Source organism: Stegostoma tigrinum, chromosome 10 (assembly GCF_030684315.1).
Source record: "Stegostoma tigrinum isolate sSteTig4 chromosome 10, sSteTig4.hap1, whole genome shotgun sequence".
Classification (NCBI taxonomy): Eukaryota; Metazoa; Chordata; class Chondrichthyes; order Orectolobiformes; family Stegostomatidae; genus Stegostoma; species Stegostoma tigrinum.
The window spans coordinates 38,116,891-38,133,641 of NC_081363.1; the positions used below are offsets into that span (position 1 = coordinate 38,116,891).

General features: G+C 43.8%; 1 protein-coding gene across 10 annotated transcripts in view; it reads right to left on the bottom strand.

Annotated features, from left to right (window-relative positions):
* Positions 1-3,467: 3,467 nt before the first annotated feature.
* eml1 (EMAP like 1) overlaps positions 3,468-16,751 on the bottom strand; it is a 248,697-nt gene continuing 235,413 nt past the window's right edge. For 5 of the 10 annotated variants that reach the window (XM_048537396.2, XM_059649108.1, XM_048537399.2 and 2 more), the window contains 3 exons: positions 11,130-11,225; positions 6,325-6,455; positions 3,468-4,694 (listed from right to left, as the gene is read on the bottom strand). In XM_048537396.2, the coding sequence (XP_048393353.1) occupies positions 4,569-4,694; positions 6,325-6,455; positions 11,130-11,225 (353 nt within the window). In that variant the 3' untranslated portion in view covers positions 3,468-4,568. The remainder of the gene's footprint in view (positions 4,695-6,324; positions 6,456-11,129; positions 11,226-16,751) is intronic. The other 5 variants (XM_048537398.2, XM_048537395.2, XM_048537397.2 and 2 more) reach the window with 3 other exon arrangements.

Consider the following 16,751-nt stretch of genomic DNA (forward strand, 5'->3'; position numbering starts at 1 on the left):
AACACTTGCAAGTTTCCCTTTCCTTATATCTTTTTTAGAACTGTGCCATTAAGTTTGTTTTGACTGGCAGACGAAATAGGGACATACTGTATCACACTTGCACGTATAATGTTATAATTGCCACATATCTGTCCATTTTGCTAGCATATCTGTGTTCTGTTGTAGACAAATGGTTAGCATTCTCACAGCTCATCACACCTCCTTGGATGTTACCTTCACCACAAGTTGTAATTTTACTCTTGCATTCCAATATCAAAGTCATTTACACATGTGACAAAAATTATTGACCCTTGAGGCACATCACTATCTCATCCTACAATATGAAACATAAGGTGAATATGATTCACTATTTACTGTCTTGAAGCTATTTTTAATCCATGCTACACCAACACCAGTGTTGTTACACTGTATATATTGCTTCATGTCCAGTGATTCTCCTCCCATCTCCACCTGGTCCTCTTAGGTGTAGCCCAGGGCTTTATGGTTAGATATTCCCTTGTCTTCAATTATATACCATCTTTTGGCAAAAGTTCATGAAAACATGGAGTCAGGTTTCACGTTTATAGAAGTTGGAGGTAAATATACAATTTGAATTGTGTAGTATGTCTACTTGTGCATGTTATTTCCAAAATATGGTTATATTAAAGCAATATATGTTTTATCTAGAGATAATGGGAACTGCAGATGCTGGAGATTCCAAGATAATAAAATGTGAGGCTGGATGAACACAGCAGGCCAAGCAGCATCTCAGGAGCACAAAAGCTGACGTTTCGGGCCTAGACCCTTCATCAGAGAGGGGGATGGGGGGAGGGAACTGGAATAAATAGGGAGAGAGGGGGAGGCGGACCGAAGATGGAGAGTAAAGAAGATAGGCGGAGAGAGTGTAGGTGGGGAGGTAGGGAGGGGATAGGTCAGTCCAGGGAAGACGGACAGGTCAAGGAGGTGGGATGAGGTTAGTAGGTAGTGGGGGGTGCGGCTAGGGGTGGGAGGAAGGGATGGGTGAGAGGAAGAACCGATTAGGGAGGCAGAGACAGGTTGGACTGGTTTTGGGATGCAGTGGGTGGGGGGGAAGAGCTGGGCTGGTTGTGTGGTGCAGTGGGGGGAGGGGATGAACTGGGCTGGTTGAGGGATGCAGTAGGGGAAGGGGAGATTTTGAAACTGGCGAAGTCCACATTGATACCATATGGCTGCAGGGTTCCCAGGCGGAATATGAGTTGCTGTTCCTGCAACCTTCGGGTGGCATCATTGTGGCAGTGCAGGAGGCCCATGATGGACATGTCATCAAGAGAATGGGAGGGGGAGTGGAAATGGTTTGCGACTGGGAGGTGCAGTTGTTTGTTGCGAACTGAGCGGAGGTGTTCTGCAAAGCGGTCCCCAAGCCTCCGCTTGGTTTCCCCAATGTAGAGGAAGCCGCACCGGGTACAGTGGATGCAGTATACCACATTGGCAGATGTGCAGGTGAACCTCTGCTTGATGTGGAATGTCATCTTGGGGCCTGGGATGGGGGTGAGGGAGGAGGTGTGGGGACAAGTGTAGCATTTCCTGCGGTTGCAGGGGAAGGTGCCGGGTGTGGTGGGGTTGGAGGGCAGTGTGGAGCGAACAAGGGAGTCACGGAGAGAGTGGTCTCTCCGGAAAGCAGACAGGGGAGGGGATGGAAAAATGTCTTGGGTGGTGGGGTCGGATTGTAAATGGCGGAAGTGTCGGAGGATAATGCGTTGTATCCGGAGGTTGGTAGGGTGGTGTGTGAGAACGAGGGGGATCCTCTTGGGGCGGTTGTGGCGGGGGCGGGGTGTGAGGGATGTGTCGCGGGAAATGCGGGAGACGCGGTCAAGGGCGTTCTCGATCACCGTGGGGGGAAAGTTGCGGCCCTCAAAGAACTTGGACATCTGGGATGTGCGGGAGTGGAATGTCTTGTCGTGGGAGCAGATGCGGCGGAGGCGGAGGGATTGGGAATAGGGGATGGAATTTTTGCAGGAGGGTGGGTGGGAGGAGGTGTATTCTAGGTAGCTGTGGGAGTCGGTGGGCTTGAAATGGACATCAGTTACAAGCTGGTTGCCTGAGATGGAGACTGAGAGGTCCAGGAAGGTGAGGGATGTGCTGGAGATGGCCCAGGTGAACTGAAGGTTGGGGTGGAAGGTGTTGGTGAAGTGGATGAACTGTTCGAGCTCCTCTGGGGAGCAAGAGGCGGCGCCGATACAGTCATCAATGTACCGGAGGAAGAGGTGGGGTTTGGGGCCTGTGTAGGTGCGGAAGAGGGACTGTTCCACGTAACCTACAAAGAGGCAGGCATAGCTGGGGCCCATGCGGGTGCAACATTCCCCCCACGGTGATCGAGAACGCCCTTGACCGTGTCTCCCGCATTTCCCGCGACACATCCCTCACACCCCGCCCCCGCCACAACCGCCCCAAGAGGATCCCCCTCGTTCTCACACACCACCCTACCAACCTCCGGATACAACGCATTATCCTCCGACACTTCCGCCATTTACAATCCGACCCCACCACCCAAGACATTTTTCCATCCCCTCCCCTGTCTGCTTTCCGGAGAGACCACTCTCTCCGTGACTCCCTTGTTCGCTCCACACTGCCCTCCAACCCCACCACACCCGGCACCTTCCCCTGCAACCGCAGGAAATGCTACACTTGTCCCCACACCTCCTCCCTCACCCCCATCCCAGGCCCCAAGATGACATTCCACATCAAGCAGAGGTTCACCTGCACATCTGCCAATGTGGTATACTGCATCCACTGTACCCGGTGCGGCTTCCTCTACATTGGGGAAACCAAGCGGAGGCTTGGGGACCGCTTTGCAGAACACCTCCGCTCAGTTCGCAACAAACAACTGCACCTCCCAGTCGCAAACCATTTCCACTCCCCCTCCCATTCTCTTGATGACATGTCCATCATGGGCCTCCTGCACTGCCACAATGATGCCACCCGAAGGTTGCAGGAACAGCAACTCATATTCCGCCTGGGAACCCTGCAGCCATATGGTATCAATGTGGACTTCACCAGTTTCAAAATCTCCCCTTCCCCTACTGCATCCCTCAACCAGCCCAGTTCGTCCCCTCCCCCCACTGCACCACACAACCAGCCCAGCTCTTCCCCCCCACCCACTGCATCCCAAAACCAGTCCAACCTGTCTCTGCCTCCCTAATCGGTTCTTCCTCTCACCCATCCCTTCCTCCCACCCTAGCCGCACCCCCCACTACCTACTAACCTCATCCCACCTCCTTGACCTGTCCGTCTTCCCTGGACTGACCTATCCCCTCCCTACCTCCCCACCTACACTCTCTCCACCTATCTTCTTCACTCTCCATCTTCGGTCCGCCTCCCCCTCTCTCCCTATTTATTCCAGTTCCCTCCCCCCATCCCCCTCTCTGATGAAGGGTCTAGGCCCGAAACGTCAGCTTTTGTGCTCCTGAGATGCTGCTTGGCCTGCTGTGTTCATCCAGCCTCACATTTTATTATGTTTTATCTAGAATACTTTAACATTATTCATCTGAAATAGGTCAGAGGAGGGCAAGAAGTGCAGACATCTATTCACACTGATACCTTTCAGCAATTTTAATTTATTGACAGTCAGTCACAAAACAAGTCTTTGAACCTTAATGTTAAAGAATGCACCAATAACTTTCATTTTAAAAAATTTCTACATACATTCCAAATGTAAACCGCGTATTTCAACTTTGCTGAAAGTGCGAGCTATATCACCAGCCCTACCTAACACCTTTCCTCTTTTTTTCCTCACAAGGAGGCAGCTTTGTTTATAATGGGAAAAATTTCCATGCATACACCATATTGCTGGGGAGTGGGGGGGGGGGGGGGGGGTGAAGTGACAGTCAGAAATGGAGTAGAAGTTGCACAGTCATAGATGTGCAGGCTTTTTCTCTCTGTGAACTGCCTCTGCAGGCTTAGAGTGCATTAGTCAGTGGTTCTGCAGTTAAATTGTAACTGTCCTCAAGACTGCAGCTCCTTTCACAGGAAGAGGGAATAAAATTTGCAGCAGCTGCCACCACCGTGACAACTAGAAGTCAACTCTCAACATGCCTCAGGAACAGACTGACAATCAGATACAAAACAAACTGCGACATAAATTTCAGACATGTTATACACAAAGCTTGTGTCAATACAAGGAATTTAGTGCATACTGTATCGATAGTAAACAGTTCATTAAAGCTTATTTTAATTTCTCAAAATTAAAGGTTGTGTTTATGGATATTTTGTTAGGGTAAACATATAAACAATACTGTACATTACCCTCACTTCACCACAGAGAAACATATTGAAGTCTGTAGAGACCAGGAGCAAGTCTATTTTCTAAGGTGACTGTCTGAACTGTTAAACAGTCATGTACCACACACAATGCACCAGTAACCTTGCAGAGGCATGATTTTTCCTGAGGTTTAAATAAAATCTTTGACATTTAACAGAAATGCCAAATCATGGCCTGTAAAAGTGCAGGAACTTCGCTTGCTTTTTTGTTGCAGTTTAACTTCTGGCAAAAATCATCTCATGTGTTGTATTTACTGTGACAGCCAAAGCAAATTTCAAGGCAGGAGGCCAGTTTAAATGACTTTCCACTGCATGACACTCATGTCCTTCCCTCCAGTGGAAACCAGCTGACTGTCATCGTGCAGAAAGTTTACACTGGTTACATGACTGCTGTGTCCTCCATATGTGTGGCTTGGAGCCTGCAAGGTTAAAAGAAGAGTGTTGATATGTTTGCTCAATTAACTGTGAATTAGCATTCCTTCATTAAAAGGTGTTGGGACAAACTGAGACCTCCGCTCACTTTAGTTCTGAAGGGACAGAAATCGATCAAGAGTGCACTCGGCTATTTCCAATTCAATGTGGTGGAGTTCAACTACGACCAGCCACAGCCTCTGTCCACACCGTAACCAGGAAACCATCCACACCTTAGCATCACCAACTCTGGCTGGCCAAACTCCCAGCAGCTTAATCATGTGATAGGTATCATCTGATCACATGACATGAGTCCACAGTTTGGAAACTGGTCTTACATTTAGGTTTTATACATTATGTACTTTTCTGTAAATATTCCATCTAAGGGGAGACCTTTTGTGATCTGCTTTTCCATACCTGGAACTGTTCTGAGCTACCTGTAGCCTTTTATCTGAATCCTACTTTAGTTTTACTTAACAGTGGCACTGCCATTTTATGAGCTCTAAAACGGACATCAAGACCACACTATCCGATCTGTGAAAATATCATCTTTTAAATTTACAGTCTTCTTTTCAGTGATAGGCTCAGCTGTAAAGGGGTTTGAGATTCTTTGAAATCATGTGAGAAACACACTCGTAAATAGAATGAAGCTTAAACCTCTGAATCTTCTGATACAAGAATAAGGAAAAACGGCAATGCTCAAGTCAAGGGAAGAAATATAATGAAGGGAAGTTCAGATTTTGCACACTATGGGATTGTATAAGTTGGTAAACCATTTTGACTCCATAGATTCAGAAGTCTCTCGCCATTGCTCCAATTAACTACCCCATGAACTAGTTGCTATTTAATTATCATGGGGCTCCCTCATTTCAAGAAGTTGCCTGTGTATGTGGTAAGGGCAGATCATCCAGCTGCCCCTTAAACAGTAAGAGGGCCCAAACAGGAATGTGATTTCCCTACCACCAGGTGTCACCACTTCCTTAGGCTTATTCAAGATCCATTGAGTAACTTTCACCTTTGAATGTTGACAGGACAATTAATGGGCTAGAGAAGGTTAGATTGGACCTGAACAATGAATCCCACAGGCTGGGTTGACACCAGAGATTCCACACATAATTGCTAGGCAAGCATTGGAGATGTGACGGAAGTGACATGTGCCTGCATAGCCCATTGCAGGGCAATGACCCCTGGCTGATCCACAGTTTCTGGTAGGCATGATCCAGATGTATTCACCAGGCTCTTGTCCCACTGGCTTTTGACCTTTATTCATTCATTTTGTTAAATGACTGCAGATCCATTACTTAGGCTGCTGAAGCTAATACAACACTTGACTGATTGCTGTGTGATTAGACACCAATAGATTCAGTTCTCCACTGGAAATTGATGAGCAGATGGACTATAAAATGCCAGTCAGATCCCATAGAGTCTTACAATGAAGAATTGCATTACATTAGATTGCAGACATTGAATACCTAGAATCCTGGGAGCATATTATTTAGGTTGGCCCTGAAAATATGAATGGATAATATGGAAAACAGCCTGAAGAAGGGAATAAATATTTTAACAGAAGCGAGATGAAATTCTTAGAAAATTAAGTTCGACACTGATATGAAGAATTTAGTAAAAGTAAGATCATACCCTGGCCTGCGAACATGGACATGAAAACAGATGCACTTTGCCAAAGTCATCACCTGTAGACAAGAGTTTTTTATCATTGGATCTGCACACAGCATTGATGTCAGTTCCATCTGATCCTTCAGGCCAGACTCCTGCAACACAAGGTGCAATAATACATGGTGGTTACAAATTTAAGACTGTTCTATCTTAGACTTCTAAGACTGTATTTATTGCCCAGCCCTCATTGCCCTTGAGAAGGTAGTGACAAACAGCATTCTTCAACTACAGCATTCCATCTGATGGAGGTACACCCCATTGCATAGTTTGGAGAAGAACTTGTGTGCCCAAGTGCTCGATCTGTTGTTCTTTGAAGTGGTTCAGATTGCAGATTTGGAAACAGCAATCTCAAAAGCCTCAGTGAATTACTGCAGTACATCCTGCAGATGGTGATGGAGGGACTGAATGTTTAAATTGGTATATGGGCTGACGAAATGGGCTGCATTTCATGGACTGAATGGACAATATTTCAGGGACAAATGGACCGGTTGGTGTCGAGCTTCTTCAGTGTTGTTGGAGCTGTACACATCCAGGCAACAGGAAAGTATTCCATCACACTCTTCAGATGGATGTATCAGTCTGTACTTCGAATTCTTCAAATTAACCACATTGAATCCAGGTGGAAATTTCCAAATCAGACAACAACCTAAATGCTGTAACACTGTCATCTGAACTAACGAGGTACTAACAAACTGCTGGAGAAACTCAGCAGGTCTGACAGCACCTTTGGAGAGAAAAACAGAGCTGATGTTTCAAGTCTGGTATGACTCTTCTGAAGTCATTCCCTGTGTTTGTTTCAGATTTCCAGCATTTGCAACATGCTTCCTTCTTTTTCTTCTTCAAACTCTCAACATCCCTGATGTCTAGGGTTCCCTGGGCCTGCTGCCCTTGCCTTAAACTCTTAGGAGAACATGCTGGCTATGAATTCTTATTCCACTACTTTTAACAGTCCCACTTTCCAGATGCAGACCTAACTTCAAGGAGCTGCATCCAGTCAATGTTTGCCAGATCCTATCTAATGACATTGAAATCAGCCTTCTCCCAGTTTAGACATTCCATTTCTGCACTGAGATAACACAGTGTGATGCTGGATGAACACAGCAGGCCAAGCAGCATCAGAGGAGCAGAAAAGCTTGATGTTTTGGGTTGGGACCCTTCTTCAGAAATTTCTGCACTGTCCTTGCTTCTTTCTGTAATTACTTTTCACAACATTTTCTTCCTTTTCTCAGTTCCCCAAAATGTCCCCTTCTCACCCATTAGCGATATTATGAAAATTGCTGTAACAGAACACTCTTCAGGACAATCAGCTAAAAACGTTTAGTTTCATGTTCACCTAAGGATGAGAATTTAAGCATGCATTCACCCAGATTTAATTTTTAATGCTTTGTTTGCTCTTTAACAGTCTCTGCTTTAGGATATTTCATCGTTGTACTTAACTCTGGTACTTGGAACCAGTATCCAGTCTAGTCAAAATATACAATCAGTTCACATGACCAATCAAGCTTCTAAGTATTCCATCTATTTTTAGTTATAATTTTATCTTTCTGTGATAGCCAAGTAGATTAAAAGTATGGCAGTAACATGTCTTCACAAGATTATTGCTTTAAAACTGGATTGATCTTATTAAAAACAAATTTCATAATCCCACAGTATCTGCAACTCATTAAGAAATCATCAACATGTATAATGAAGATGTCTGAAAGGTCTGTATATAATTCCAATAAAGTACTGCAGCAACCCTCTATAATCAAGCACAACCTATTTGCAGCATAGCAGATCTCACTAAAGATACCAAATCTTGAAAGTTCATTAAAGCCATTATTGCACATATTTGTTTTCCACAGCTTTTCTTCCACATTTCCTCTTTAGATATTTTTAGAAGTAGTTCTCTTTGGAAAATATTGCCCTGCAAAAACACAGGTTTTATGTCGAATAGCCTGACCTCTAATCCCTAATGAAAAAGTGTGACTAAAAAAGCAACAAATATTTTAAGCTCTGATTTCCAGCTGTGGGAGAAGTTATTCCGACAACTATACTACCGACTCACTCTTCAAAACATAACATCTTGTCACATTCTAGTCTGAAGTCTCTTTATCAGGGGTTTTTCAGTAATAAATATGACATGTTGGTTAACCCTCACCTGGAACCTCAAGTATACTCCAAACTCACTCGAACTGTCTAATTCCCTTTGTTTTACTCCTCTTACTATCTTATCTTCAGTGAATCAAGCTGCTTTGCCTAATACAATGTCGAGCTTCCTGAGTGCTGCACTAGTTCAGACAGTTGGAGAATATTGCATCATATTCCTGATGTGCAACTTTGCACACAGACAGTTACGAGTCAGGAGGCAAGTTACTTGCCACAGAATTTCTAGACTCTGTTCTGCTCTTATAGGCACAGTATCTATATGCCTAGTCCGGTTCAGTTTCTGGTCAACGACAAGTCCAGGATGTTGACATTGGGAGATTCAGCAACGGTAATGCTATTGAACATTAAGGGACGATTTCTGGTGGTGCAGCCTTTGACAAATAATGCTTTAGGTTCTCAGGAAACAGGCTAGACAGAATGAGAAATAAAAACCGAAATCAGTTCTGAGGAGGGGTCACTGGACCCCAAATGTTAATTCTGATTTCTTTTCACAGATGCTGTCAGACCTGCTGAGCTTTTCCAGCAACTTCTGTTATTGTTTCAGAATTAAAGATAAAGTCAAAATGCTGGAGAAACTCAAGAAGGTCTGGCAGCATTTGTGGAGGGAGACAGCCGGTTAGTTTCTCTCTTCTTGGGGATGTTCACTGCCTGGCACTTGTATGGCATGAATGTTACTTGCCACTTATCAGCCCTGGTCTGGGTATTGGCCAGGACTTGCTGCATTTGGACAAGAATCGCTTCAGTTTCTGAGGTGTTCCAAATGGTGGTGGTGAACATTGCACAATCAATGGCAAACACGCTGACTTCTGGCTTTATGATAGAGGGAGGGTTGTCTTTGAAGCAGCTGAAGATGGTTGGGCCCAGGATGCTACCCTGGGAAACTACAGCTGTGATGTCCTGAAACAGAAATGATTGACCTCCCACAACCACAATTATCCTCCCTTGTACCAAGTATGACTCCAATCAGCAGAGAGTTTTCCCCTGATTCTCACAGACGCCGGTTTGTTAGGGCTCATTGATGCTACGCTCCATCAAATGCCTTGGTGTCACTTTCACCTCATGTCTGGAATTCAATTCTTTTGCCCATGTTTGGACCAAGGCTGTATGAGGTCAGCAGCAAATGACCCTGGCAGAAATGAAATTGAGTCTAATTTAAATTTGCCAGTGTCTTTTCCCGTAAGCCACATAGTTGTCATATTTCTCCTTACAGTAGAAGCCACTGGAATATATGTTTCAAGCACCCTGTCTGGATAATGGGCCTGTGACTCTGTTTTCACATATTACGCCATCCAGTCTTTGACTGCTTTCCACTGATCAGAATCGTCATTGTCAAACACAAGAGTACACAGGGTTCAAGGTATCTTACTGACTTCTATCATCTCCTCAGAGTCTGAGATTTTATAATGAATTGTGATTAATCACAAGGAATGAATGTTAACAGTTTGAAAACATGTTCGATTAGTACTGGCTTACCATCATCTCATATTACCTTACCAGGGCTTTTTGGCTTTGTGTGACCCATTCTTTTATCTTACACTTAACATCCTAAATTCAAGTCTACCTTAAGGTGGTCTAATATATTGGGCATGCTTGTTGCTCATGAGTTGGAAGCTCAAGTCCAGAAATTTCCTAAGCGTTCAGGTGTGGCCTCAGAAACAATGAGTGCTGAGACAGCAGCTAAGACCACCCACAACCCACACCACGCACCCCACCCCCGGCCCCACCACCACCATTGTATTAAAGGCTGTTAGACCCTCCAGCCGGCTACCCTTATCCCTGACCATTCTATCTCTATGCTGCCTCAACTAGAATCTACAATGTATAAAATTAATGATCTTTATAACAATATTTAAATGCTAATTAAAGAAATCCATCCAGAAATCTACTTTGAAGAACCTGCTGCTTTTGCAATCTTACTAATGGCTCAATCAGACATTGTCATTCATAGTTTCAATGACAGAAGCTTTACCCAGTTTCACAACACCCAGTCTTGTCCAAATAAACACACAGATACTGAGAAACTATAACTTATTCTAACCTCGTAAAGTTGTCATTCAATCAATACTAATACTCCACTTTAGCCTGTGTAAACAGATAGCTGCTGAGCAAAACTATTACTGATTCTCAGAACTCAGCTACATCTTTATTCTGAGGCCATCTTGAGAAACAGACATCAGGTCACCTGCTTCATTGATATAATTGTCAGATGGTTTCATAATGAATGCTTGACTGAGTTCCAAAGATGCACTTCCAAATTCAATCAACACAGTTTCAATCTGCTTTTATACACAGAAACGCAATTGAATCTACCATTAATGCCCAACAATATAACAAAAAGATACAATTATGATAATATTAAGATGCAATTAACAGAAATTCTGTAACCCAAAAGCACCAGACAACCTGCAGGCTCAAAGTATAAGGCAGCAACACTAGAGTACAAGATAGCATATACCACCATAGCACTGGGCAGCACTGTTGGCACAGCAGGAGGCAACTTACAGTATTAAAACATCAGACAGCCATAAACCTTTCCCAGAGATGGGTATATTTTTTGCTACAGTATAACGTTAGTGTGATTGTAAGACTTCACATTAAAGACAACTGAGAAAAATACTTACCAAAAACATGAAATCCTAATGTGCAGGTATAAGTGGCCCACTCTACATCCCTGACCTGTTCAACACTCACCACTTGCTTACAGACTGAAGGCATCCCTGTTCATGAAAAACAAAGTAAAATTCAAGGATTCAATCACATTGGAGTGAATGGTAAATAACAAATATTATTACTATGCTCTGGATTCCACAGGCTACTCTGGAATTACTTTAAGGCATAAAGCTACAGATTCGAGAAACTAAGCTTGCTTCCATCAAAGTTATCCTTATGATGGGAATAATTACTGATAAGCACAAATCATACTTATCCATTTAAATGCAGACTGAAATCATAAGGACTGGCTTTAACTCACTCAAAATCAATTCATTTCAACAACAGTGTCAACATCTAAAATTACAATAAGTCTTAACAAGTAAATGTCTACCTCTATTTACTTGATAATATTCTTTTTCAGACTTCATCAACACCTCCGAACCTTGCAATCTCCAAAATCAAGGATAGGATGTGCCGGGGAACACCATCTAAGTTACCTCTGAAGTCAGATGCCATCCCAACCTGAACTCCTCTTGTTATTCTTAAATTAAGCAAGGTCAAAATGTTGGAATCCCCAGCTAACAGCACTGAGCCTTGTTAGACACTCAAATTTCCAAAATGAGTAAGTAAAATAAAAGAAAGCCTGCAACAGACATGGCTATCTATCAACACTAGACCCCGGGAATTAATGCTTATACTTATAATAGCCTGGATGTTGTAGGAGAAATAATGCTAGAGTTATGATCCCAGCTGATTTTATTATTGGACAAATCAGATTCCCAAACTGAGTTCTGGTTTGATGAATTTTTTTTAACTTAATGAGGTGGTCTTTCACTGAGACACAAGTGTATAGGCCTGCATATTTGGTTTTAACAATGAAACAGAAGTTTAGTATGTAAAAGAAATGAAGGTAATTTAGAATAAACCAAGATATTTATGTATGATATAATTTGGAAAATGTTCACACAGTACAAGTATAATCCCATCTATCCCAAAATAGTAATTTTACAGTAATCAAACATTGCACCATGTTTGCTTCCCTGTCATAATTAAATATTTAATTTAGCTGTTGCTTTCAATTCCTGGCCTTGAGAATTTGGTAGCCTCTTCTTTAACTAGGCACACAATTAATCTTAGACTTTCTCGACTGTGAATGACCCCTTCAGGATTCCTACCTGGTCTGGTACTTTCAAAGTAAAATCCTTATTCTAAGGTAAGCTGTTTCCTAACAGTTCTAAACTAACTTCTTTCTCTAGAAGAAACTGTTTTATGCACCTAGCTTCAACCAGAATCTCTGCAAACTATGGATTTTTCCTCTGAGAGAAACATCGTGATCCTTCTAAACAGAAAGCAAGCTAATCGTCCTTGATGTTTATTCTGTAAATGTTCATTACTTTACTCATAGAACTTTCCCAATGCAAACAAATACCAATTATCACTTCAGGGACAATATCGCTCCCAATTTATTTAAAAGGTCATGTCATGGCTTTTAAATTATTGACAAGCTAATTACTAAATAGCTCATGCACATAGACCAAAACCTACACACTACTTGTTCAAAATTCAAACTCTAAAACAAATGATTTTAAAATAACATATATGTAAAAAAAAAACAAAGTTTCTGGAAAAGCTCAGCAGGTCTGGCAGCATCTGTGACAGAGAAAACAGAGTTAATGTTTCAGGTCCAGTGACCCTTCCTCACAGCTGATGGTGGCTAGGAAAACCTCAGTTTATATGCAGAAAATAGGGAGGTGGGTGGGGTAGGGAGTAAACGATAGGATAGAGTTCAAAGAGAGAGAGACAGTTGGACAGACAAAGGAGTTGCTAACGATCAGGCTGGGAGGGTGCATAGTTGTCAATGGGGACTATTAGTGACTAACAACAGGGGGTGTGTAATGGCAGGCTATGTGGTAACAAGGCCTGGTGTGTGAGGTGGAGATCAGTATGCCAGACTACAACAGCACCACCCTTATCGGCAGGCTTGATGACAAAGTCAGGGTTAGATGTGAGTGCACGGAGTACAGTCAGTTCGGAGGGAGACAGGTGCCTACGGCACCTTCCCCTGTAACCGGCGAAGGTGCATCATCTGCCCATTTACCTCCTCCCTCCCCAGTATCCAAGGTCTCAAACATACCTTCCAGGTGAAGCAACACTTCACCTGCACTTCCCAGAATCTAGTCTACTGCATTCGCTGCTCACAATGTGCCTCCTCTACACTGGGGAAACAAAGTGTAGACTTGGCGACCACTTTGCAGAACATCTACGTTCTGCTCGCAACAAAGACCCTGAACTACCTGTTGCCTGCCACTTCAATGTATTGCACTGCTCCCTGACCAACATCTCTGTCTCTGGCTTGCTACGGTGTTCAAGTGAAGCCCAGCATAAGCTGGAGGAACAACACCTCATTTTCCACTTGGGGACCCCACAGCCCTCCAGACTCAATAATTTTAGGGCCTAAACTCTCCCATGTCCTAGCCCCCAGCCCACACACCAGGCCTTGTTACCACGTAGCCTGCCATTACATACCTCCTGTTGTTAGTCACTAACAGTCACCATTAACAACTCTTCGCCCTCCCAGCCTGATTGTTAGCAACTCTTTTGTCTGTCCAACTGCCTTTCTCTCTCTTTGGGCTCTATTGAATCATTTACTCCCTACACCACCCACCTCCCTATATTCTGCATATAAACTGACGTTTTCCCAGCCACCATCAGTTCTGAGGAAGGGTCACCAGACCCAAAATGTTTCACTCTGTTTTCTCCATCACAGATGCTGCCAGACCTGCTGAGCTTTTCCAGCAACTTTGTTTTTGTTCCTGATTTACTGCATCCACAGTTCTTTTGGTTTTTATGTGTAAAAAAATGTTGACCTTAAGTTACTCTTGAGTTACTGGTCTATACATGCAGTTATACAGAATAAATAGATCAAGAACTTCTGCTGGTTACACATACAAACTTAAACACAAATCTGCTGTTCAATAAATCATTTGTTCCACAAACAGCAGTACTTGGTACTTCCTTTGTAGATTCAACATTATATCCCATTTGTAGGTAAGAACTTGTAGTCTTTACCCCCTTATTACCCACTAAACATACCATAAAAAGTTGCAGCTTATGCATCAGGTTTAAGAACATTTTTAACAATGCATCAATTATACTGTCAAATAAATGTTCTGGCCCTAAAAACTTAATTTTACAAGTGTGGAGTTCCATTCCTTCAGAAAGTAATTGGTGTTGGACATTTTAAAAACTAATTACATTCCGCCCATGATTTTACACCAAGTTAAATACTCTAATTTAAATTTAGTGGTTTAGACTCAGCATGCCCCAACTTTGATTGAGGCAAGTTTTTCAGTGGTGGTGACAGGAGTTGTTGGGGAACTCAGAGAGCACGGTTTCTCCAGACACCCCAGAGCTTTGATTCGACAACATGCATTCCTCAGCCTCCAGTGAGGTCCCTGTCTCAATGCCGGTCTTGACTTCCAAGAAGGGAATGGTCTGAAGGAGGCAGCAGTTGAGCAGCAGGAGGGTTGGCCTTCAACTATGGACATGTGACAAGGGGTTGTGGGAGGGGCAGGTGAGGGGTTGGGGGGAGGGGAGCCTGACCATCACTTTGTCCAGTTGGAGGATGTGGGTGAGTTGGCAACCTTGGACTGTGTTCAATCCTGGGGACAAGGGTCGGCTTGTTGATCTTGCAGGGCTGATGGGCAATTCTGGAGGAGAGGAAGTAGCACGTTAATCAGTAGATCATTAGAAGCATTCCTGCTTTGTCTGGACCACAAACAGTGTTTTAAATTGGTTACTTCTTTCTGTTTACTTAATGGGGCTCAAGACCCAGGAAAGCTGTCCAGTCAGAGATTAAGGTTGAAGAATAATATGTAGCCGGCAGCCTCATTATCATATTTAAATACTAAACCAGCCATCCGAGTGCAGCTTGGTCATCTACAACCACCACACCTCTGTCCCACCTACGTTAAAATTAGAAGGAAGCAACTTGGAGGTCGGCTGTGTTTGGTTTTGAGATTTAAAAATTTTTCACATCCCACAATGACCCAAATGTACTCATTTGTAGGAGTTACACTTCTTATTTGTTAGTATTTTTCAATTGGATTGAAGATGGCATTGTTGCTCCATACTGAAAATGATTCTATGTATTATAGATTGCAGCTGAAAATTCTACAAATAAGTCTTTGGGCAGCTGTAACCACACTTCAAAATGCTGTAGTGTAAGCATGTAACAAATAGTGGGAGCCATTTCTTCATCACAGTAAAAAAAAATGGATCAGTATGTGAACAGAGTTAACTGCTTCGTGAATTTGCCCCATGTTAAGTGAGCCCCATGTTAAGATATCCTTGCTTAACTTGGACACTTCCGTTTAACATCAATAGGGGATGCTCTAATCTAGCCTTTGACTTGACTTTGTCACTTGCTGCAACTGTTGTTTGCAATTCTACCCGTGCTGTGGCGCATTACCAACTGGGGCCTACATAATTTAAAAGTAGGGATGTCTATGGTGAAGCGAGTTATGTAAGGTACCAGAATTGAAGGAACACAAGATTTTTCAGAGGGTTTTCAGGTTGAAGATAGTGAGATGATGCTGTGAGGGTGTGAAAACAAGCAGGAGAACTTCATCTCCTTTCACCCATCCTCCTGCAAGAATGCAATCCCGTACTCCTGATTTGTCCGCCTCCGCTCCCAAGATGGATTTCATCCCAGATGTCCTCCTATTTAATGGACCTCAACTCTCCCCCTTCGATGATCAAAAATGCCCTCAACTGCATCTCTTACGTTTCTCCCACTTCTGCCCTCAAATCTCCTCCCCGCAACAAAACCAGACAGAATCCACCATGTCCTCACATATTACCCCACCAGCTTCTGCATCCAGCATATCATTCTCCACCACTTCCACCACCTACAACTTCCTTCCCCATCCCTATCTACTTTTCATAGTGACTGCTCTCTCCACGACTCCCTCATCCGCGACACACTTGCCACTAACCCCACCAACCCCTGCGTCTTTTCCTTCAACCGCAGGAAGTGCTACTCCTGCGCCTGCACCCGGCCCCTCACTTCTATTCAAGGCCCAAAACAAACCTTCCATATCAGATAGGGGTTCACCTGCACATCTGTTAACTTGGTCTACTGTATCCGTTGCTCCCGATGTGGCCTCCTCTACATCGATGAGACCAAGCATACACATCGGAAACCATTCCATACAGCATCAGTGCTCTGTATGTGACAAAGGACAACACCTTCCGGTCTTGAACCATTTTAACTCACCTGCACCCCCCGGATGACATGTACATCCTGGACCTCCTCCAGTGTCACAATGATGCCACATGCAAACTGTCACAGCGGCACCTCATATTCCACCTCGGGAGCCTGCAGCCTGATGACCTAAGTATGGAATTCACCAGTTTTAAAATCTCCCCAACCCCCCGGCCTCATGTCCAACCCTCCCACTCATCCCTACCTCCTTGACTTGACACAACCAGTCCATCTTCTCCTCCACCTATCTGCCCCACCCACCTCACTGACCAATCCCCCGCATTCCCTGTCTGCATCCACCTATCAGCATGCCAGCTACTTTCAC